Here is a 25116-nt window from a genome sequence, read left to right on the forward strand (position 1 = left end):
GGGAGACGGGGTGGAGGAGCAGGAGGGGGAGGAAGCATGGTACCTGTCTGCGGCGATCCGGGGTCCTGCTCCGGTCCCCGTCCAGACTCCCTGCCTCGGAGCAGGAGGGAGGCCCGGGAGAGGGGGAGGAGGCCCCGCGGGAGGGGAGGAGGCGCAGCAGGAGGGGGGGTTAGAGGATTTTCATTAACGGGATTTTCATTTAAAGAGACAGGAGGCCTCAGTTAACAAAGCCTAAAACTCTCAGCTCCAGTTTCCTTTACAGGTTAAACGGCACATTTTATGTTTAATTAATCAGTTAATTAATTTATTTTTTGTTTTTTGTTCTGTCTCTTTCCAGGTTGGATTTCATCAGTGCTTCAGTTTTGTTTTCAGTCATTATTGCTGACCAGTATTTAAGGGACTTATCCAGCAATATGCACAGTTTTAGCCTTTAAATCCATGTTTTGTCCCTGGAGTCTCCAGGAGAGCAGAAGGTGAATCCAGACTTTCCAGGAGCTGCAGACAGAACTTTAGGTTCTGTTTGGGTCTGATTATTCAAGACATTCAGCTTTCTCTGTTCTATATTACATTTTTAACAATTATGTCCCAGTATTAGCTGCAGAGCTGCTGTACAAGGTCCTGGACTTCCTGCTCACCAAGTTCACAAATCCACCATTTCTATTTTGTAGATGAAGGACGCCGAAGCTACAAGCAGAAAAGTCAAAACGTTTGGCTGTTCGTCACCAGACTACAAATATGGCTGCAGGGGGCGCTGTTAAATGCACAGTGACATGGGAGGGGGGGAATTCAGATTTAAAGAGACGGCACCAAAACGAGTTGCTCTCAGTGAGAAAATGGGGAACGTGGAGTACATTAATAAGGAATTATGACCATAGCATTTTGGTTCCTCTTTATGTCGACGATGATTTTAATACGAAAAGGAATGCATTAAAACTAGGATATGAACCCTTTAATTAACCAATATTCCTCTTATAAACCATTTAGCAAGAGAAACAGGTTGTTTTGTTCTGAACAGACAAGTTTCTGGAAAGAACCTGTTAGGAAAACATGAGACGGTGATTTTAGATCCAAATGCCGACTCAGCGAGCTGAAAGCCTGCAGCAGATCTGAAGGACGATGCATCGCTGAGTTCCCGTTTCATCGTGCAGAACTGTTCTAATGTTTTCTATTCTAACTATGTTTTCAGCTCAGATGTTTCTCAGAGAAAAACAAGTGTACTGGTGCAAAAAGCAACATTTATGTCTCTGCAGATAGAAAGAGAGCTGCTGGGGTGTGGAGAACAGGTTTTTATTTAGAAAAATAATGAGATCAGCAGCGAGGTACACAGCATAAATAATATCTGCTTCTCAGAGCAGAATCACAAACACGTGCTCAGCTTGTTTTCTGTGGGCTCTGCAGGATTTTCTGCGTGTTAAAGGGAAAACCTGGAGTGACGTTCTGACAGGAAGTGATGGAAAAACAAGGTTCAGCCCGACTCTCTGCTGGTCCACTTCTACTGACCAGACCAAAACCTTCCTGCAAACAAAGAGTGCAGAAACATTCCAGCACCGCTTCGGACAAAGCAGGCTGATCCAGAACCCCCCCCCCCCCCCCCCCCCAGCTACAGGGTCACAGCTTCAGCGTCCCTCAGCTGGACCAACAGCAGAGAGCAGACACAAACATCCACACCAGAAAACTACAGAAACATGTCAGGAGAAGTTCTGGACCGTTTCTGCTGGACAGAACCAGAGAATATTTAAAAACCTAAATGTTGGAAACATTGAACAGATCAGGATTTATACAGACACCTATAAATACGCTGCAACATGAACAGTTGGACTCCTTTGGTTCAGATTGCTGCCACAGCAACAGTCCACCATCGCTACATGCATGCTCGGTATGAGGGATTGCTGCAAAGTCAACGACTCAACGCCAGCAGCTGTCCTCTGAGGCTCCATGTAGATCCAGGAGAGAATGCTGCCGGTCAGTGACTGGATGCAACCTGCTGGGTTCTAGAGAGGAACCTGTGGACCAACCTGTCTGGAGGGTCTGATGGAGCTTGGATAGAGCGATGTGTTGTGAATAATATTGAAGAGAACACCTGTGCAGGTGTGCCTGGCCTCTCTGCCTCTACAGCCGGTTGATTCTTCTCTCTGAGATCATCCCTGATGGACCTCCATGTATCCAGCAGATAAATCCCACCAGAACCGTCCAGCTGGTTCTGGTCCATCACATCGTTCTGACTCCGCCCATTTTCTGCATCTGGATTAAATCGTCTGTTTTAAGGCTGGACTCTCCTTTATTTACAGCTTGTTGATAATATTATTATATCACAAACATATTAAAGCCTCTAATCAATCCTTGAACTCCAGCCGATCCAACATCAGAGAACTACAGAGAAGATCCACAGGTTCAGGTGATTTTTTTTTACATGCCGTTTGGTTTTAGGTTTTATTTTATCCTGTTTTTGGTTTTTCTCTGAGCTCTGACTCCTCTCAGGTCACCAGATCTCTGCAGATGACCCGTTTCCAGGTCATCTGCAGGCCTTGACACTCGGGTTCGTTTGCAGATGATCAATCAGACCCACAGACATGGAAATGTGGTCTGAATGATGCCTTTAAAGCTGAAAATGTCTTTACTGTTATGGTTTGGACAGGAAAAGGTTTCAGATCCTGCAGCTCTGGGTCCAGCTGGTTAGTGCTGATAGTCTTTGGTCCAATAACAGCTTTTATCTTTATTAATGTACATTTTATTGCACACTTTATTGTTAATGTTGTATACTGACATGATGGGAGGGACCTTTAAGCAACGTGTGTGTTACAACTGACAACTAAACCAGAACTATTGTTAAGACGTTGGGTTTGGGTCACGTCTGTCAGAATAAATCCGACCCACAGACCCACAGACCCACAGACCCACAGACCCACAGATCCACAGATCCACAGACCCACAGATCCACAGACCCACAGACCCACAGACCCACAGATCCACAGACCCACAGACCCACAGATCCACAGACCCACAGATCCACAGACCCACAGACCCACAGACCCACAGATCCACAGACCCACAGATCCACAGACCCACAGACCCACAGATCCATGTGTCGGAGCAGCAGCTGCAGTTAACAAGTTTAGATTAAAACGATTGTAGGAGTCAACGTCCATAATTTAACAACTCGGTGGTTTCATCTGTTGGGAGCAGCGGTGCCAGGAAGTGGGCGGGGCTCTATCCAGGCCCCGCCCCCGCGTTGGATGCCTTGGGTCGGTTTGTGCGTGATCCGTTCCGCCCAATGGAGAGGAAGGGGCTCGCCTCAGACGTGATGACGATGCTGGGGATTCGTCCGATCTGGCCTCTCATGACGAGTCCCTCAGAGACGTCTCCGCTCTGTCCAGGAAGACAAGGGAGAGTTCAGGACACTGAGACAGAGACGGCAGGACAAGAGGAGATGAAGCAGACTATACGGGTAAGGCCAGTCCTGACACCATGAGACAGCATGACGGACGTCAGCAGAGACAGACCAGACCATGAAGACCACACAGACCCAACAAGACGTAGAACGTCGATAAAAACAGGAGAAGCAACCATGAGGAGACGAAACGATCAAAGATAAAGATCTGATAATAAATATTTTACTCCTGGTAAATAACTGAAGAATGTCCTGGACTCACATTTGAGAAGCTGTGGCGTTCACTGAGTCCTCCCATGGAGATGGTGTCATAGGACGTCTGAAGGAGGCAAAGCAGATCAGATGTTAGACGATGAAGTTTCATCTGAAGTTTCATCTGAAGTTTCATCAGAAGTTAACGTCTGAGTTAGCTTTGGCCTTAGCCGACGTTAAAAACAGAACATATCAACATCTGCAGCCTCAGTCATTGTCTAGTTTTATGGAGGCTCCATGCTTCCATCGCTGGTACCTCACTCTGCAGAGTCACGAGCCTTTAGCCAATCAGAACTCCTTTCCTCTGATTTATTCCCCTCGCTGTCCGTCTGGGAGGACCCTGAGAACATGACAGGAACCGCCCTGTGTCAGAGAGCTCCACCCAGCAGGAGGAACTTCAGCAGATGCTGAGCACCCAGAACCAGAAGGTGCTGCAACGACGACATGAAGCATCCTCCCAGGTCCGTGTAAAGATGATGGAGAACGTCAGGAAACATGGTCCACACTTCATCCTGGACCAGGTCTTCATCAGAGTAAAGATTATTTAAGACGCATGAAAGCTTGGATTGACTTGGAGAAAGAAAACTTTTGGGATGAAGGTCTGGAGAACTCTGTGGTTCCGGCTGCTGGTGATGGGAAGGGATCTACAGCAGACAGTTGGAGATGGTTAGGGGACACAGTGTGGGGAGAATCCTCTGGAGGTCCACTGTCATCTCCACAGTCCTGAGCTCCAGGTGGCTCTGACAGCACCAGTGGACCCGATGATCCACCTCCATCTTCAGAAAGAGAGACGTTGCTCCTCCTTACCAGAAGGAACCAGCAGAGGAGACCTGAGACTCAGGAATAATTTCCAGGGTTGTCCAGTCCAAAGATCCTAACTCGGTTAGGATCTTTGGACTGGACCACCAGACAAAGGTCCCAGAGTCGACTGCTTGGAGAGATCAGTCAGCAAAACTGACTGTGGAAGGAAACGTTCATGAGTCTGCTGTCAGTAGATGGATGGATGGATGGATGGATGGATGGATGGATGGATGGATGGATGGATGGATGGATGGATGAATTAATGATGGATGGGTGGATGAATTAATGATGGATGGATGAATTAATGATGGATGGATGGATGAATTAATGATGGATGGATGAATAGATGGATTAAATAATGATGGATGGATGGATGAATAGATGAATTAAATAATGATGGATGGATGAATTAATGATGGATGGATGGGGGATGGATGGATGGATGGATGGATGGATTAATGATGGATGGATGAATTAATGATGGATGGATGGATGAATTAATGATGGATGGATGAATAGATGGATTAAATAATGATGGATGGATGGATGAATAGATGAATTAAATAATGATGGATGGATGAATTAATGATGGATGGATGGGGGATGGATGGATGGATGGATGGATTAATGATGGATGGATGAATAGATGGATTAAATAATGATGGATGGATGGGTTAATGATGGATGGATGGATGGATGGATGGATGGATGAGGGAGGGATGAATGGTTGGATGGATGAATTAATGATGGATGGATGGATGGATGGATGGATGGATGAATTAATGATGAATGGATGGGTGAATTAATGATGGATGGATGAATTAATGATGGATTGATGGATGGATGGATGGATGGATGGATGGATGGATGGATGGATGGATGAATTAATGATGGATGGGTGGATGAATTAATGATGGATGGATGAATTAATGATGGATGGATGGATGAATTAATGATGGATGGATGAATAGATGGATTAAATAATGATGGATGGATGGATGAATAGATGAATTAAATAATGATGGATGGATGAATTAATGATGGATGGATGGGGGATGGATGGATGGATGGATGGATGGATTAATGATGGATGGATGAATTAATGATGGATGGATGGATGAATTAATGATGGATGGATGAATAGATGGATTAAATAATGATGGATGGATGGATGAATAGATGAATTAAATAATGATGGATGGATGAATTAATGATGGATGGATGGGGGATGGATGGATGGATGGATGGATTAATGATGGATGGATGAATAGATGGATTAAATAATGATGGATGGATGGGTTAATGATGGATGGATGGATGGATGGATGGATGGATGGATGAGGGAGGGATGAATGGTTGGATGGATGAATTAATGATGGATGGATGGATGGATGGATGGATGGATGAATTAATGATGAATGGATGGGTGAATTAATGATGGATGGATGAATTAATGATGGATTGATGGATGGATGGATGGATGGATGGATGGATGGATGGATGGATGGATGGATGAATTAATGATGGATAGATGATGAATGAATTAATGATGGATGGATGGATGGATGGATGAATTAATGATGGATGAATGGATGGATGGATGAATTAATGATGGATGGATGGATGGATAGATGGATGGATGAATGAATGATGGATGGACAGATGGATGGATGGAGGATGGATGGATGGATGGATGGATGGATGGATGGATGAATTAATGATGGATGGATGGATGGATGGATGAATGATGGATGATAGATGGATGGATGGATTAATGATGGATGGATGGATGGATGGATGGATTAATGATGGATGGATGGATGGATGGATGGATGGATGGATGGATGGATGGATGGATGGATTAATTAGTGTTGAATGGATGTCAGATGGAACAACTGTGCAGTGAAGCTCAGAGACCAAACAGCTGCTGGCAGATCTTCACCTTTTCAAAGATGCCAGAGTCGTGGTTCTTCAGCTTGAAGCTGGACGAGTGTCTGAAGTCCGGCAGCTCGGCCGTGTCTCTGCTGATGTCACAGGAAACCTGCCGGCTGGCCGGCCGGGAGCCCAGACTGGTCAGGTCGGCCTCGGTGTCGGTCAAACCCTGCACAGACAACCATCTGCATTAAGCCCCGCCCCCTTCCTGTCTGCAGGAGACATGGGAGTCTGAGGCTCACCGATTCGCTGTCTGAGGCGGAGGAGAGGCGGGACTTGGCGCTGCTGTGCCTCCTGTACTGGCTGCTGATGTCGGAGCTCTGACTGGTCAGGGTGGAGCGCCGCGTGGAGATGAAGCTGCTGCTGGTGGAGCGCAGGTCACGAAGACGGACGCAGAGCAGGACGCCCAGACACGGGATGTACTTGGCTAGAGCCATCCTGGAGGAGAGAAGAAGAGCTTCACAGTCTGAGGATCAGCTGACCCTTTGGTCCCAGACGCACTGATCTAAACCCTGACAAGGATGAACTAACCATGTCTGACCACAAGGTGGCAGTAAAAACAACACGAGAGGAAATATTCTGAGCTCATTTATCCTCATGACATCACTGATTCCTTTCTCTGAGTAATTAAATCAAAACGTGTCGGTGTTGCAGTCTCGTTTAGATGTTTACAGCAAAAAAAATAAGAAAATATGCAGATTTTCTCCTTTTTAAGCTTTCTAGACCCTCAATAATCCATGTCCTGTGAAAACTCATCATGTGTGAGAGTTTAATTTCCTGCGGTCCAGTTAACATCCTCAGCCATTAGGAAGTGATTATTTCAGACGAGGTTTACCTCGGATTAACAGAACCATTAAAAACCGGACGCTTCACTGAGATCACGTTAAAAGGTTCAGGTTGTTCTGAAACAGCTGCAGGACATTTTCATTTTCATTGTTTTTATTTCTCACTCAGTGTTAAATAGAGCAGGACAGGAAGAATCAATCTTTTTTTTGTTTTGCTGCAACGTAACACGAGTTCAGCACAAATAGAACATTTTACCTATTTTTGTTGTCAGTTGGAAAACAAAACAGAAGTTTAACATTTTTAGTTTAAAAACTGAAAACTAAGATTAATTCAATAAGGATTTTGTGTTGCTTTAATGCATAGTTGAGAGGAAATTTCTACACATTTTTACACTAATAATAGTGTAAATAATAATGATAATGAGTAATAATAATGATTTATCATTAAAGTTCCTTATTGCAAAGACATTTGATGCTAAATAAAAAAAATTAACAGAAAAAATCAATTGAAGGAAAACAATATATGGTTATCTTACTAGATTATTCATTAAACTATAAAACTCAAAATAAAGCTTTAAAACTGAGCAGCTTCTGTGACCTAACCAGAGCCGGCCCAAGGCATAAACAAACTAAGCTGTTGCTTTGGGGCCGGCAGAGGGCCCCAAGAGAGCTACAGTTCTCACACAGAATGTAGATTTATAAAAACTTAATTTGTAAAATATTTAAAAATAAATCAGTTTAAAATTATTTAGAACTTTATGGATGATAGAAAGCTGTTAGTAGTTTGATAGTTATGTTAGTAGATGGAATTTAATCAGTAGTTTATTCATTTCTGCTGCTTGTGTCATATTTAGTGTAATGACAAATTAATCGATTAATAATAAGTCCCCCCCCCCCCCCGCAGACCCCACAGACCGTAGACTGGGGCCCCTGGGGGACTCACCTGTACTTTGGGTGTGTGATGGCGTAGATGATGGGGTTGTGGATGGCCGAGGCTTTGGCGATGACGGCGGGCACCGAGTTCATGTAGGGAGTCAACATGTCTGCGTACCTGCAGCAGAACCAGAACCAGAACCAGGTCAGATTCACACGCTTCATTAACCCTCATCTGTGTGTCAGGAGCCAATCAGAGGGCCTGGTTGGTGCATTTTAGTGTTTTGATAAAGAAGGTGATCGCTGATGGAGAGAACAGATTTAAAACTGAGTTGCCTGTTCACCTGTCTGCTAATTCTGAGCAAGACTGTCAATTATAAATAAAAAACGGAGGTAAAATTGTCCTAATCATGACACAACAGGAACTATTTTCCTCCCAGCAGTTATTTAAAAGTGATGACTGTAAACCTGGACCATGATCTACTGGATTCCTCCCTCAGTTACACCACACTGCTCTGCTCTATCTGCAGAATGTTTTTCAAAGAGCGCCCCCCTCTGGTAAGAGGAAAAATCTTTGTTTCTGCTAGTGAATGCTCAACTGACTCTAATCCAGCAGTCTGGGAGGATCAGTTCTGCCCCAAAGAGCTTATTTTCTCTTTCATTTATCAGAACATTTATTCTTCACAAGAAAAAACAACAACAGGAGCTCTTATTTCTAAGGAATCTTTAACGTGATCAACAGGAAATGTGATGCTTTCTGAGTTATTTCTAAAGTTATGTCCAAAACATTAGCTGCAAATAAACTCTCTGGTCCGAGCTTTAGTTTAAAGATTGTGGCATATTCGGGTTATTAGAAAAATGTATAAGCCTTGTGTCTTGACATAAAATATGAAAAAGAGGAGTTTGCCACATTTTCAACAGTTACCTGATCTTAACTGTAAGTCAGTTTTTACTGATAGGAAACTTGTCTGACTGAATTTACACAGCTCTCACTGAAACATCGAGTCTCATCAGAGCCAGAAACTACGAAGCAAAAAAATCATTAAAATGTCACAACCAGCCTTTGCATTTGTTTTTAAAGTTGATACATTATTTTAAAACCAGCTTTCTGACACAGGAAGAGCTAAATATACTTTTCTACTCTGTCTTGTACCTTGTGTCTGGTTAAATGCTTAATATCCACAGACGGTGTTGAATCAATAACCGTCACTCCAAATCTTCCTCATGAATAGCTTAACCCATGAGAATTAGCTTCTGACTCAGTGACTGATTGTTCAATTGATTTGAGAAAAATAGAGTATTTGACCCCACTGCTGTCTGACTGTCATTATTTTAACTTCCCTTCTGTCCATTCATTATGTGTATAGCATTAGCTTGGCATAGTGTAGCGTTAGCTTGGGGTCGCATAGCATTAGCTTGGTATAGCGTACCATTATCATTGTGTAGCACAGCATTAGCTTAGTTTAGCATAGCATTAGCTTGGTGTCGCATAGCATTAGCTTGGTGTAGCATAGCGTTAGCTTGACAGCAAAGCTAAGAGTTAAACATTGACAAGTAAACAGGCTGATTATGTGGAGAAAAGTGAGACTTACATGTCCCCTGGCTCTTATTATAAACTATATGTTAGGAGGAACATGCAGACATCTGGCTGCTTACGTCAGTTAACAGATTGCTGATCAGAACTGGAGCAGAAATTATAAAAGCCTCTATCTGAATAATGCCAGAATTTAGCTTTTCTAATAGTTTGTGACAAGGTTTTTTGCCCCACGGAGGCTTACAGGCCCGCTGGGCTCTTCACAGAGAGAGCTATTACATCTCTGGATAGGTACAACGGTAGTTCTCTCAGACAACTGGTCTCCTAACTGCCTTTTCCTCACAGCATTCACCATCATGCAAGTCTTTAGTTAACACAATTAAATTTGAATAACACTTTACTATCACTACTTTGTTCTTGGGTGGACCCTGGTGCACCAATGGCATTCAGAATAGAAAATCTTCACTTTTCCTCAACCTGCAGCTGGAAGTTAGCATGGCTATCGTTAGCTCACAGCGTGATAACAGCAGGTAAGCAAAAGTTGTCAAATAAAGATGGAAGCCCTCGTGGGTTTGTGTGTTGTCTGATTTATTCCGACGTTACCCGGCGAAGGCGGTGAGGGCGACGGTGGAGTAGGGCGACCAGGAGACGACGTAGAGCAGGATGACGATCAGGGCGATCTTTGCCATCTTCCACTCGTTCTGCAGCCGACGGAAAGTCTTCACCGAGTCGCGGCTGCTGCTGTGACTGTGGGTGCTGCCGCTGATCTTCCCCACCGCCCTGCAGACATCAGACACACCGCTCACTGGAGCAGGCCTGACCGGATCCCCAACAGGACACCAACACAACCAGAAACAGAAACAGAAGAACAGAACAGAACCGGAAACGACCCGACTGACCGGTTGGTGGAGCGGATGGCTCTGAAGATGAAGACGTAGCAGTAGATGATGATGAAGAGCGGCAAGAAGAAGACGAAGATGAAGAGCAGCATGGTGTAGGCTCGCACTGACGGGGTGAAGGTCATGTAGTCCCAGGTACAGGAAGTCAGGAGGCCCTCAGGGACGTAGGCACCTGGGGGGGGGGGGAGAGAGAGAGAGAGAGACAGACAGAGACAGAGAGAGAGAGACAGAGACAGAGACACAGAGAGAGAGACAGAGAGAGAGAGAAAGAAAGAAAGAAAGAAAGAAAGAAAGAGAGAGAGAGAGAGAGACTGTGCTGAAGCTGGGTTTCTGCAGGAAACTGTTTTTGTGTTTTTGTTGTGTTTTTGTTGTGTTGTTGTATGTTGTGTTGATGATGTGGTTCCTGTGTTGTTGTGTTGTTGTCTGTCGTTGTGTGTTGTGGTTGTTGTTGTGTTGTTGTGTTGTTGTGTGTTGTTGTGTGTGCTCGCTCTCACTCCAGCCGAAGAACGGCGGCAGGCTCCAGCCCAGCGAATACAGCCACGCCACCAGGAGGACGAGGAGGGCCCGTTTCCGTGACAACACGCCGATGGAGGTCAGAGGGCGCGTGATGACGAAGTAGCGATCGATGGCGATCACCATCAGCGTGATCATGGAGCAGATGCCAAAGAGGGCGCCGCAGAAGGCGTAGAGCTCGCAACCTACAGAGCAGAGAGGAGCCGTGGATCAGCCTGCTGGTCCAACGGGCCGGTTCTGATATTACAACGACCAGCAGAACCAACAGAACCAGCAGAACCAACAGAACCAGCAGAACCAGCAGAACCAACAGAACCAACAGAACCAGCAGAACCAACAGAACCAACAGAACCAGCAGAACCAACAGAACCAGCAGAACCAGCAGAACCAACAGAACCAGCAGAACTAACAGAACCAACAGAACCAGCAGAACCAGCAGAACCAAGCTCATTTCTCTGGCTCTGTCCAGAGGGTTTAACTTTCAGCCATGAGGGACGTTGAGACAAAACAGATTTTCTGGTTTTACTGAATAAACTGAAGGAAGTTGAAGCTGCAGAGAGAATCAGGATCAAAGCTGAAGTTTGGACCTGAAACTTTATCCATTTCATCTGCAGTAGCTCAGTTTGATGTTTTAACTGCAGCGGTTCACAAGCCCCCTAGTGTTGGAGTTTTGCTTAACAGCCAACATCAGGCTCATTTTTCAGCATTAATTTCAACCTGAGGATCACAAAGCTGTGATTTTGGCCCCTATGATGGAAGACGAGGGCCCCTCTCGTTCTGCTCAGGGCCCACATGTCTGTGACGGTCTCCAGACGCACCTTTCTCTCCAAAGATCCACCTCTTGTGCATGCTGGTGGTGAAGAAGATGGGGGACTGGGTGATGCACATCAGCAGGTCGGTGATGGCCAGGTTTATGATGAACATGTTGGCCGGAGTCCGCAGACTGCGGCTCCTGCAGAGACACACAGATTTACTCTAGACCAGCAAACTTCTAATGGTTAGGGTTAAACAGTTTTCTGTCCTCATCTGATAAATAAATTCTGGTTTCTGATGATTTTTTTTTTATTGAAAACTAATTTCTGGAATTAAATGTTCCATTTTTACACCACATCAGCTCACAGGGAAGGATGACACGACTTTACTTCCTGGTATTTTTGTGTTGACAGTCTGGGGTGGGCACGGCCCCCCTGAGCCCACCCATGATTCTGACGTTTGGTTTGAATTTAGCTGTAATTTACCAGGCAGGAAAGGAGATTAGATGCTTTTGTTTCATGCATTATGTTAATATAAATGTATGCAGGCAGGTGGCGCTGTGGGCTGTAAGGAACATCTGGTTTAGTTACATCTATGAAGTCTTGTTTTTGAAATCTAACATTAATTGGTTCCTTAACGTGTATTTGGAAGGAACCGTTCTCAGGTCATTATCAGAACCTTTTGTCTGTTTTTTTAGGGGATTTTAACCTTATGGGTTTAAATTATTTAGTTCTGGGCAACTCAGGGTCACATGTTTATTATTTAAAGAAGCAGCTGAAACTGAACAAGTCAAAAATTAAAACTGACTGCTGAAAATCAGATAAATGTCTATTCAAGCTAAAATAAAAAAACATTTCTTTTAATAAAGTAAAAAATAAATAGTTTTAAGCATTTCTTTTTATTTTAGGACTCAAGATTATTTTTTCTCTACAGGTATCCTCAAGCATCTGGCTTTCTTTATAATACTATTATAATAGTAATAATAATACTATTATTACTATTTAGACCCTTAGATCCAGGTTAAATTTATGGTTTCTGCCAAATCAGTTTTAACATTTTACCTGGAAAAACAGTATTTGCTTTTTGCTTTAGTTTAAGTTAATAGATGAGAAGATGAGGAAAAATGACTCCAGTTTCTGAACTGAAACTGGAAGAAAACAGCAGATTTGGCCGTTTTACTGTAAATTATAACAGAGCAACTCTTTTCCCTGATTGTTTACCTGTTGGACTTCCTGCATTTTAAATTGGACAGAATTTTAGTTATTAAATTATTCTACATCAAACCAAGCCGCTGACATTAATTAATTAAATTTAACAGATTTTTTTCAGGACCTCTCAGAGGCGCCGCAAACAGCGATGACCATATTTGGTCACAGGAAGTCCCGTACCTGCTGAAGGCGTAAATAACCAGGAAGTTTCCGACCACGCCCGTGATGCCGATGACCAGGATGACAGAGCCGATGGTGTAGTGGGCGTGGTCAGGGACGTCCACAGTGGGGAACGGGTGTGGCAGCTCCATCGCCACCTGCAGGACAGAACACACAATTACAGGTAGCTGTGACACGAATAAAAACGTTCCACCTCGTGTTCTTAGCATGCGTGAAACGACAACGAAGACTCTTTGAATAACCGTGAATAATCTGCTGAATCTTTGCTTCAGATCCACAACATCTTCACCATCATCACCATCATCACCATCATCACCATCATCTCCATCATCTCCATCATCACCATCATCACCATCATCACCATCATCACCATTATCACCATCATCTCCATCATCAGGCCTCTATAATCTATGTTCTTCTCCTCTGTGGTCACCGCCCGGCCAAAGGTTCTCCAAAGTAACCCCATGGTAGAACTCAAGGTTCCACCAGCCTCTGTTGAATGTTCCCGTCTGAGGGGTCAGAGGTCACTGCTGTCCAGCTGAAGCTGCTCCCCTGAAAGTCCTCCAGACTCCCTGGATGGTCTCAGGAAGTTCTGCCCTGCAGACGGTCAGATATCCAGAAACCTCCAAACTTTGTTTACAATTTCTGGCTTCAATCAGCTGGAGATGTTTGGTCCTCCAGGATCTTCTCTGGTTCAGAGATTCTGTGGCCTGTGGCGTCTCTCAGCAGCCTGGATCCAGAAGATACGGCTCAGCAGATGTTCCACAGCATCACGGGATTGACATGAACATTTAAAGCAAAATGACGTGATCAGGAAAACCTGAAGCTCCATTATTTCTGTTGTTTAATTGGCCCAAATGTTCCTCATGTTCTGTGTTTTCTGATCAAAATGTTCTCGTCGTTTTCCAGGAGACACGACGATCCTCACCATCTCTGCTGTGCTTCTACATGGCAGCAGGTCCAGTAGACCCAGCAGCCCTTCATGTCAGAACTCTGTAGAACCTCAGCATGTGGTCAGCAGCCTCTCATCTCCTCTCAGCAGAAACATCTCCTGGCTGCAGAAGAAGCTCCTCAGTCTGAGATAAACCCGTCACAGCAGGAGAACGTTCACAGCTTTAATTAAACCTGACGTCTCACAGCATCCAGCCCGGCGTGAAGACGTCTGATGGTCCTCATCTCCTGCTGTGGCCCACAAAACCAGATCAGACGTGAAGGAGCTCAGAGGTCCAAACAGGAAACTGATGATGATGGAGAACCTTCAGAGGAAGGAACTCTGCAGGTTCTGGCTCCGTTCTGTTGGTTCTGGATTCATCCTTAACGGGTTCTCAGCTTTCATTCTCTGGCATCTTCACTAATATCTCAGGTTCTGTCCACTTATGACGTTTCATCAGTCCGCGTCTCGTTCTGCATCTTAGGTACGTTTCCACCGCAGGAACCTTTCCCAGGAACCAGGGCAGGTTCTCAAAACCAGATCCAGATCAGGGGAGCAGAGAGGATTTTTACCCCTAAATAATGTTCTGGTAGGAAGGTGATTAAAACTCCCCTAAACATTTAAAGGTTTGTGGAGTTTTTTTCTCTTTTCATGTTCATGTTAAAGTTTTATTTTCTGTCTCTGGTGATTGTTTCTCTTCTTTTGTGTTTCTGTGGTTCTGGTTGATCCAGGATCTTTAAACTTTGACTTTACAGAAGGAACCAGTGGCTTGTTCTTCAGTCCAGGTTCAGAAGAAGCTGAAGCCTTCAGAGAAGCTCCTCCCTGGTTCGCCAAAGCAGAATTTAGAGATCCAGGAGACCATCAGGTGGATCACAGATCCACTGTTGATGGAGGCTGATGAGCTTCAGCTCTTCATCAGACTCCATGAAGGAAACCCTGCCGCTGCTTTTTTAAAGGAAAACACGTTTATCTGGAGCTGTGGAACAAAAGTTAAACCATTTCCTCTGATCTATCATGCTCTGACTGTAGGGGGCGCTGTTTCTCTGACCCATAACAGCAGCAGCAGCATGGAGGATGAAACTATTCAGCAGAACAATGTTCACCTCAGGTCAGATTTTAACAATGTCTGCATTTAAAACTCTAAGCATTGCTTCTGGTTCTGCTGCGACCCGGTAGATCAACCTCAGAACCACTGATCCACTGATCCGCCTCACATCGTCTTCAGGTGATGAAGAGCAGCAGCGAGGCAGACCATGGACACCGATAAAGCTCTCACAGAACCAGACCTGAACATTCAGACCCAAACAGGTTCTGACAGAACCAGACCTGATCCAGCTGTGAGGAGAACCCAGAACCACAGATTTTAATCATTTTAACCATATTTTAGATTATAAATCATCATAATAAAATCCAGGAAACATTGTAACACCTCAGGGAGAACCATCTGTTTTATCCATTAAAGGCGTTAATTAAATATCAGCTAAATAAACTTAAAGGATTCGTCTTATTTTTCTGTATTAAAGCAGAAACGTTTATACTGTTGGGTCCAAACAGGTCGGTTCTGGAGCCGGACCAGAACATTTCCTCTCTTCTTAGAAATCTTCTGTTTTCAGGCATTTTTCACCAGAACCCCAGCAGGGAGGATAAATGATCCCAAATAAGAGACGCTGTCTGGGCTTAGCCCTCCAGAACCTCCTGGTCCGGTTCTGACAGCAGCCGGGTCTCTCGTGTGATTTGTTCTGAATGTTCCTGTCTGAATGTTCCTGTCTCTGACGTCTTCGCCCCGGGGCCCGCCGTCTGATAATCCGTCCTGACTGCTGGACAGAAGGTCAGCGAGGCGACGGAGCAGGACTCAGCGTTTTGGAGGCCGGGTCACAGCCGGGCCGGGCCGGGCCGCTCAGAACCAGCAGAACCCTCATCCTGTGGGGTTTATCTCCATCAGGACAATTCAGAGACGTTCAAACTGAATTCAGGTGGAAATAATCAGAAAAATGTTCCTGAATGCCGCTGAGGAGATGAAGCAGAACCTCTGCAGGGGAACGTTGGCCGTCGGGTTCTGGAAACGTCCCGGTAAACCCGGGAAGGTCCAGCTGGGTCAAACAGCATCAGTGCTCTCCGACCCGTTAAGGTTCTGGTCACCAAACAGTGTTCAGAACCACAGATTTCTGTTAAAACGGGCTGATTAAGGCAGAACCAGGAGGAAACAGGAAGCCGGACTGAAGCAGCCTGCAGACAGAACAAAGGAACCAGAACCTGGAACACGAGTCGCTGTGAAAAGTTTTAACACCCCTTTAACTTCTGCACATGTGACCCGGTTCTGATAATTTACCTGAGATACGCCTGAATTAAACCAGTTCAGCTCTTCTAACCCTGCGTGCTGATGATGTCATCCACTGACGTCAGCGAGTCAGTTTGTCCGCAGCATCAGTGAAATGGGTCAGAACCTCCAGCTTAATGCAGAAAAGACTGAAACCGCTGCTTTGGTTCAGGAAATGTGAGAATCGAGATCTCTGCTGAGCTACAGAGTACGAGGGGAACCTGGCTGCAGTTTGGACTGGGATCTAAGTTTATAAAACGACCTAAAGTCTGATGCTAAATAAGATGTTATGTCAGGTTTAAGATGCTAAATCAGGTTTAAGATGTTAAATCAGGTTTAAATCGGGTTTAAGATGTTAAATCAGGTTTAAGATGTTAAATCAGGTTTAAATCGGGTTTAAGATGTTAAATCAGGTTTAAGATGTTAAATCAGGTTTAGGGTTTAAATCAGGTTTAAGATGTTAAATCAGGTTTATGATGTTAAATCAGGTTTAAGATGTTAAATCAGGTTTAAATCAGGTTTAAGATGTTAAATCAGGTTTATGATGTTAAATCAGGTTTATGGTGTTAAATCAGGTTTAAATCGGGTTTAAGATGTTAAATCAGGTTTAAGATGTTAAATCAGGTTTAGGGTTTAAATCAGGTTTAAGATGTTAAATCAGGTTTATGATGTTAAATCAGGTTTAGGGTTTAAATCAGGTTTAAGATGTTAAATCAGGTTTATGATGTTAAATCAGGTTTAAGATATTAGATCAGGTTTATGATGTTAAATCAGGTTTAAATCAGGTTTAAGATGTTAAATCAGGTTTAAGATGTTAAATCAGGTTTAAATCAGGTTTAGGGTTTAAATCAGGTTTATGATGTTAAATCAGGTTTAAATCAGGTTTAAGATGTTAAATCAGGTTTAAGATGTTAAATCAGGTTTAGGGTTTAAATCAGGTTTAAGATGTTAAATCAGGTTTAAATCAGGTTTAAGACGTTAAATCAGGTTACTACCATCACCAGAATGAATAACTGCCTGTCTGGACAGGACATCTGAAATCTGATGTTTTTCATCCAACCAGGCTGAGCTGGAGAAGTTTTAAAAAGAAAAATCAGCAGAAATGTTTTGTCTGTAGACGTTCAAAGCTGGTGGAAACAAACGCCAGAAGACCTGCAGCTGGACCTGCTGCCAGAACAGGTTCTACAGAGTTCTGGACTCAGGGGAAATGAAAGCAGATGCACTCCACACTTTTCAGATTTGTAAAAATAAAAACATGTGAATTAACTCAGTCCTCCCTCCCTGTGCAGAGCTGACCCCAGAAATCTGTGGACCCCAACAGAACCACACCAGGCGGATTGAAGGTTCTGGTTCTGTGTGGTTCTGATGCTCCTGCTTCCTGAGATCTCCACATCCGTCATCTCACCTTTCATCTTCAGATGTTCTGCCCGGCTTCTGTTATGGAGGTTTCTGATGCGTTGGGCCCAACGTCTGCTCCAAACCAGAACCTGGAGGTATTAATAACCTGCTCCAGAGAGGTCCGCCTGCAGGAATGTCAGCTATGCCAGAAGATGGAGAACGCTGGAGATCAAACTGTCCTGGAAGCTGGGAGATGTCCATACATGGAGAGCTTTGTGGCACCAGGTGGCTGAGAGGTTTGCTGAAGACCAGGATTAGTGTCTCAGAGGTTTAACCCTGAAGCTGCTCCACGGTTCCTTCACTTAGCGCCTTAAATCCTCACGTTCTACACAGAGAGTGGTTAGGAAGCAGAGAACGGAGCAGCAGTTAGGTTCAGGAAAGCTGCTCCTATGAAGAAGACCTCAGGAACAACGCTGTTAGGAGAGGAGAGACCGAGGAGGAGATGTCTGTTCATAATGACCAGAACCATGCAGGAGAAACCCAACACGGCCGAGCAGAACCTCTCACATCAGCTGTGAAGCATGATGATGATGATGATGATGATGATGATGATGATGATGATGATGATGATGGGCAGCCATTCTGTCCAGCAGCTGAACCCAAACCGGGTCACCAACAGAACAATGAGGTCAAAGGGTTCTGCAGGAACGGCCTAGTCAAAGTCCAGTTCTGACTGAAACGAGGAGGTGGGACCTCCAGAGCGCCGAGCAGAAACCTGGACGACCTGAAGCAACGTTGGAACAGAAGAGCGGAGAGGCTGGTGAACCCAGACAGGAAGGTTCTGGTGATCCAAACAGGTCTGAAGAACCTCCAACAGAACCGAGCTCTCTGATCCGATCCCTTAGCGGTTCTGCTCAGCGCCACGGTGAGATGATCCCACCACCTCCTGACATCATCATCTCTCCCAGAGTTCATCCAACCCAGAAGAACAGGAGCTCAGACGGACCTTCAGATTCTGACCCGGTCATGAGACGGGTCAGCGGGTCAGAACTTTGGTTCAGTCGGGTCAGAACATCAGAACTGCAGCATCCTCTGGGTTCTGCCAGGACGTTCCCACATCCTCTGTGCACCAAACCAGGTCTGGTCCCGGTTCTGAGATCCTGGTTCTGACCCACAGCTGCTGCACACTAACCTGCAGCAGCTGCATCAGAATATTCTTCTGGTTCTGGTTCTGGTTCTGGTTCTGGTGTGCAGGTTGTCTGCAGTCTAACCTCTTCTGTCTCTCCCTGAAATGATTCTTTTATTGTGGAGAAACTTCTCAGCAGCATAAATTCCTGCTGAGTCGTCTGAAGCTGCTGGAAACGTCTCCAACGTCCTTAAAGCCTCAAAGTTCTCAGCAGAACCTGAACCCACCTCAGAGGCGCCGACCCGTTTCTGCTCAGCCTGGTTCCGGTCCGGTCCGGTCCGCTAGGCGAGTCTGGAGGTAAAAACGGCCTGAAGACACAACGACTGGTCTTCATGTCTAACCATCACTGAGGAGGAGAAGTTCTCCACCTGGAGATCTTCCAGAGGAACCAGCAGAGGAACCAGTAGAGGAACCAGCAGAGGAACCTGCAGAGGAACCAGCAGAGGAACCTGCAGAGGAACCAGCAGAGGAACCTGCAGAGGAACCAGCAGAGGAACCTGCAGAGGAACCAGCAGAGGAACCTGCAGAGGAACCAGCAGAGGAACCTGCAGAGGAACCAGCAGAGGAACCTGCAGAGGAACCTGCAGAGGAACCAGCAGAGGAACCAGCAGAGGAACCAGCAGAGGAACCAGCAGAGAAACCAGCAGATCTGCAGCCTCACAGCGGAAACTTGGCAGAGACCCACCGACCATCGACCCTTCTCAGAACCCACATGTGAAAACCCAGAGGACCGCAGGCTGCCCTCTGCAGCGACCCGGACCTGCTGCCTGGGTCCAGCTGGTTCTGGGTCAGCTGGTTCTGGATCAGCTGGTTCTGGAACAGCTGGTTCTGGATCAGCTGGTTCTGGATCAGCTGGTTCTGGATCAGCAAACTGGACCCAGAGCTGCGTTTTACAGCGGCAGGAGGAACAGAACTGGGTCTCCTGTGAAGCTGCAGGGAGCAGACAGCCTCAGGCTCTGGGCTGATCTCAGCTTCGGACCTCTGATGGTACCGATGGTACTGATGGTACCGACCTAAATCATCGTTATGGTACCGATCTAATTGCTTGTCTGATCGGGTCCGGTCCAGCCCATGCAGATAGAACCCATTTCTACTGCAGGAGACCAGAAAGAAAAGTTCTGGTCTCGGTTCTGGGATGAGGTCCTACCTGGTTCTGACGAGCCCAGCCTGGAGAGGTCCGTCCAGTCAGTCCATCAGAACCGCTCCTCGCTCTAACAGGTTCTGCTCTGATCTCTGCCGCTGTCAGAGTGAATCGGGTCATTTCATGCGATCAATACCTGGTTCTGTTCATGACCCGATAATATTTCCCTCAGGCTGCCGCCATCTGGGTCAGACCAGCAGAACCCAGAACACCTCTCACAGAAGCCCGCTGGTTCTGCCAGAACCCTGCCAGGTTCTGACAGCAGACTGGACCCAGCAGAGTCACTCACCGTGGGGGGTTCTGCTCCGGGGAGCTCCTGGTACCGGCTGGGATCCACGGCCGGGCCGGGCTCGCTCCACGCTGGTACCGCTGGTACCGCTGGTACCGTGGACAGCGCCGGAGCGTCGGAACCGGGCGCCGCGGTGCAGTCCAGCTGCTGGGGTCCGCAGATGGAGCCGGAGGTCCGGGGGGACAGCAGGAGCAGCAGCGCGCTCCTCCCGCTCTCCATGCCGCTGGCTCCGCCTCCTCCTCTGCTCCTCCTCCTCTGCTCCTCCTCTGCTCCTCTGCTCCTCTGCTCCTCTGCTCCTCCTGCGGCCTCTGACCGGAACCACAGGTGGACCTGTTGGAACCACATGAAGTGATCAGCCGCTGTTCCTCTCATTAATATTTATTTTGAGCAGTTTTTGTTCCTTTGGCCTCTTTTCTGGATCCATTTTAAACACATTTTTGTATTAGTTACATTTTATCTTTTTTTGGTTTATTATAATCGTTTTTATGGACATTATTATTATTATTATTATTATTATTATTATTATTATTATTATTATTATTATTATTATTATTATTATTACTCCTAGAACACGCAGGTTCTCTTCATGTTCCTGCAGAGCAGCAAACTGGACCCCACAGTTTATCTTTAATTAAAAGAAGTTATGTAAACGTAGACATGTCATGTTTTAAAATTATGCAAATGTTTAGATTCTCTTAAAGGTACACTGAATATTTTTAATTGTTAAAACACAGCTAATTAACACCTTTAAAATGAAATTACTACTTATTAGTACTTTGATGCAATCAGCTGGTTTCCTCATATAGGACATTATTTTGACCAATCTGTATAATATAATTGAATTTGACTTTGTAAAGAGCCTCGAGATGACATGCTTCGTGAATTGGCGCTATAAAAATAAAATAAAATTGAATTATAATCTAATAAATGACAGAGTTCCCTGTTTTAAAGCCACAGCGTGTCTGCAGAGAAGTGTTTCAATAAAAAATTCAGAAAAGTCAGATTTCTTCTCCTCTCAGGAACCTGTTGGTGTTTTCTAGCCTGAATTCACAGTTTTTTAATCTGCCGTCCCACAAGGTTCCTCGTTAGGCCTCCTTTCAGTTTCAGTGTGCAGAACCGTCAGTTCCTACAGAACCGCTCAGTCCTGATGAAACTAAAAGGATTAAAAAGTAGAAAATGAATTATCTTCCTAAAACCTGTTCAGCCTGGAATGAGTCTGTTTTACAGCTGAAACTGGAGAAAAGCTGTCAGTAACAACCAGTTCAGACCCCAGGAGGCAGAACCAGAGACCATGTGGATCCTGACAGACGTTCCTTCACAGATACATGAGAGCAGCAGCGGTTCTGACCGCATCTCTGAACCTACAACAACTCTGGATCATTTATGGATAAAGAGTTTAATGAAAAACAGAAATAATCAGTGAATAAATGGATTATTCTCTAACGCCTCCACAGTTCAACAGTTTCCTCTTGGTATTGAATATTATAACAACTAAATTAGATCGTTGCTTTGGAAACTAAAACACTCAGCAGATCAAATTTAGACCCAAACAGTTTTAATTTCTCTGGAAAGGTTTGAAAGATAAAAAAATAAGAAGGAAAAGTTAATGACAGCTTCTAAAACACCGTAAAAGGAGACCAAATGACTTAAGCTGGGTTAATATAATAATAATAATAATAATAATAATAATAATAATAATAATAATAATAATAATAATAATGGCTGGGTTATAATAATAATAATAATAATAATAACCAAACCACCAGATTCTGGATCTTTTGTACCTGAAAGCTGCAGGAAACCAGGAGGTTCTGTGAGGTTTTAGCTTGAAGGTCCAAGTAAAGCAGGCGGTTCTGATAGTTTCTGGTTCGTCTTGATGGAGCAGAAACCTCCAGGATCCAGCTGGTAACTCCAGACGCCTCCGTCAGGTTGGTTCTCCTGCTGGTTCTGCTGTCGGTTCTGCTGCTGGTTCTGCTGTCGGTTCTGCTGTCGGTTCTGCTGCTGGTTCTGAGCTCACAGGGAGAAGGACCCGGCTGCACGGCGCTGACGTTTATAAGAGGCGCGGCTCTGACGCCAGATGTGGGTCTGTGGGTCAGAGCAGCAGCAGAACATCCTCAGGGATTACCTGCTGACCTGCTGACCTGCTGCTGGTTAATTCCCATCAGACAGAAAGGAAAGCTGTCTGACACCAGAACCACAGACCCACAGAACCACAGAACCACGGACCCGCTCCGGTTCCGTGTCTCAGGCTGTCTCCTCTCAGCAGGAAGAACCTTCCAGAACATCTGCTGCAGGACCAAACATCTGGAAGGTCCTTCAGTGATTAGATGGACAGGATCTACTCTCAAACGTCTGCCTTCCTAAATATCTCCACTTTCTCTGAGGCTTAGTTTCCTTTTTCAATAAAAATGTTGATTTTTGTTTAAAATCATAAATAAACTCAGAAAAACACCCTGAGAGACAAAAGGAGATACTGGAAGATCTCCATCAAGCTTCAGATCTTCTGAAGGAAAACATATTTCACTTTATTAATAATCTACTTTATTGGTCTTAATTAATTTCGTTTTATTCAATATTTTTATTTTTCATGTGGCAGATGGTTTTAAAATAAATTAATCTTGAAGTAGAAAAGATTTAGACAAAGACCTTTAAGATGAATCCTAATTATGGAGAAACAAGTTGTAAAAGTAAAAAAATCAGGATAAAAACAGACAAAAATAGCAGCTGCTGTGTTTGCAATAATTATATAATATATTTATATTTTAAGGCTCAGCAGGACCTCTGGTCGGTTCTCCAAGAGCTTTCTTCAGGCTCAGGAGTTTCAGGTAAACAGCAGAACCTCAGCAGAACCTTCTAATAGTGGATCAACAAGTCTAACGGTGACGGTCAGAACTAGAAGAGGACCATCAGCCGGTCAGCCCGTCACTCTGATGGCTTCTTCTGCTCCAGAGCCTCTTTTTTTGGTGGAAATACGCGACTGGAGCCAGCGGCATGGATCAGAACTGCATCAGTGGAAAAGACCACTCAGTCAGCCATTACCATCTAACATAGAAAGTACTCCTGGGTCAGTGTGAGCTTCTGCTTTCTGTGTCTCTGCTCTGTCTTCTCTAACATAGAAAGTACTCCTGGGTCAATGTCAGCTTCTGTGCTTTCTGTGTCTCTGCTCTGTCTTCTCTAACATATAAAGTACTCCTGGGTCAATGTGAGCTTCTGCTTTCTGTGTCTCTGCTCTGTCTTCTCTAACATAGAAAGTACCCCTGGGTCAATGTGAGCTTCTGCTTTCTGTGTCTCTGCTCTGTCTTCTCTACCATAGAAAGTACACCTGCATCAATGTGAGCTTCTGAGCTTTCTTTGTCTCTGCTCTGTCTTCTCTAACATAGAAAGTACTCCTGGGTCAATGTGAGCTTCTGAGCTTTCTGTGTCTCTGCTCTGTCTTCTCTAACATAGAAAGTACTCCTGGGTCAATGTGAGCTTCTGTGCTTTCTGTGTCTCTGCTCTGTCTTCTCTAACATAGAAAGTACACCTGCATCAATGTGAGCTTCTGAGCTTTCTGTGTCTCTGCTCTGTCTTCTCTAACATAGAAAGTACTCCTGGGTCAATGTGAGCTTCTGAGCTTTCTGTGTCTCTGCTCTGTCTTCTCTAACATAGAAAGTACTCCTGGGTCAATGTGAGCTTCTGTTCTTTCTGTGTCTCTGCTCTGTCTTCTCTAACATAGAAAGTACTCCTGGGTCAATGTGAGCTTCTGAGCTTTCTGTGTCTCTGCTCTGTCTTCTCTAACATAAAAAGTACTCCTGGGTCAATGTGAGCTTCTGTGCTTTCTGTGTCTCTGCTCTGTCTTCTCTAACATAGAAAGTACTCCTGGGTCAATGTGAGCTTCTGAGCTTTCTGTGTCTCTGCTCTGTCTTCTCTAACATAGAAAGTACTCCTGGGTCAATGTGAGCTTCTGAGCTTTCTGTGTCTCTGCTCTGTCTTCTCTACCATAGAAAGTACTCCTGGGTCAATGTGAGCTTCTGTGCTTTCTGTGTCTCTGCTCTGTCTTCTCTAACATAGAAAGTACTCCTGGGTCAATGTGAGCTTCTGAGCTTTCTGTGTCTCTGCTCTGTCTTCTCTAACATAGAAAGTACTCCTGGGTCAATGTGAGCTTCTGAGCTTTCTGTGTCTCTGCTCTGTCTTCTCTAACATAGAAAGTACTCCTGGGTCAATGTGAGCTTCTGAGCTTTCTGTGTCTCTGCTCTGTCTTCTCTAAGCCCCAGTGGGTGGAGGCAGATGAGCGTTCCCACTGAGCCTGGTTCTGGTTCTGCTGGAGGTTCTCCTCCCTGTTAAAGGGGAGTTTTCCTCTCCACTGTCGCTTCATGCATGCTCAGTATGAGGGATTGCTGCAAAGCCATCAACAATGCAGACGACTGTCCACTGTGGCTCTACGCTCTTTCAGGAGGAGTGAATGCTGCTTGGAGAGACTTGATGCAACCTGCTGGGTTTCCTTAGAGAGGAAACTTTCTCACCAACCTGGAGGATCTGATGGAAGCTGACTTTGGAATGAACCTTGATGATGACGTGCTGTAGCCATCTAAATAAAAAGCTATTGAATTAAGCCGCTCTGGCCTGAATCCCTGTGGTTTTATAACGATCATCAGCTGAAGGAGGGACGGGTTCTGGTGGATCCGGGCTGAACTGGGTCACTGTGCTGGATTATTCATTTCATATCAGCCTGCAGTCAGGTGGAAGAGGGCCTGATCCTGCAGGCTGGAGCTGGCCTGTACTTCAGGGGGCGGCCAGCAGGGGGCGGTGGCGCGCGG

The 25116-nt window shown here is 45.1% G+C and overlaps 1 protein-coding gene across 2 annotated transcripts; it reads right to left on the minus strand.

Annotated features, from left to right (window-relative positions):
• Positions 1-3037: 3037 nt before the first annotated feature.
• On the minus strand, positions 3038-20562 carry opn4a (opsin 4a (melanopsin)). 2 transcript variants are annotated; one of them, XM_036126199.1, is made up of 11 exons: positions 20321-20562; positions 13119-13255; positions 11796-11929; positions 10959-11162; positions 10465-10636; positions 10169-10345; positions 8102-8209; positions 6616-6811; positions 6384-6542; positions 3651-3707; positions 3038-3366 (listed from the first exon to the last, which is right to left on the minus strand). In XM_036126199.1, the coding sequence occupies exons 1-11, from the start codon at positions 20537-20539 to the stop codon at positions 3208-3210; spliced, it is 1722 nt and encodes a 573-aa protein (XP_035982092.1). In that variant the 5' UTR covers positions 20540-20562; the 3' UTR covers positions 3038-3207. The 2 variants fall into 2 exon arrangements, with proteins under 2 accessions (XP_035982092.1, XP_035982093.1); XM_036126200.1 differs by lacking the exon at positions 20321-20562 and adding an exon at positions 20038-20224.
• Between the last annotated feature and the right edge of the window lie 4554 nt (positions 20563-25116).

Source organism: Fundulus heteroclitus, chromosome 22 (genome assembly GCF_011125445.2).
Source record: "Fundulus heteroclitus isolate FHET01 chromosome 22, MU-UCD_Fhet_4.1, whole genome shotgun sequence".
NCBI lineage: Eukaryota > Metazoa > Chordata > Actinopteri > Cyprinodontiformes > Fundulidae > Fundulus > Fundulus heteroclitus.

What these genes read in the sequence shown, in the direction of transcription:
- opn4a (XM_036126199.1), bottom strand. Translation starts at nt 20,539, where the DNA reads ATGGAGAGCGGGAGGAGCGCGCTGCTGCTCCTGCTGTCCCCCCGGACC. An exon ending in GCCGCCGTTCTTCGGCTGGA is followed by an intron (nt 10,637 to 10,958) that starts GTGAGAGCGAGC and finishes CCCCCCCCCCAG; the next exon opens with GTGCCTACGTCCCTGAGGGC. An exon ending in ATCACACACCCAAAGTACAG is followed by an intron (nt 6,812 to 8,101) that starts GTGAGTCCCCCA and finishes TCTCTCCTCCAG; the next exon opens with GATGGCTCTAGCCAAGTACA.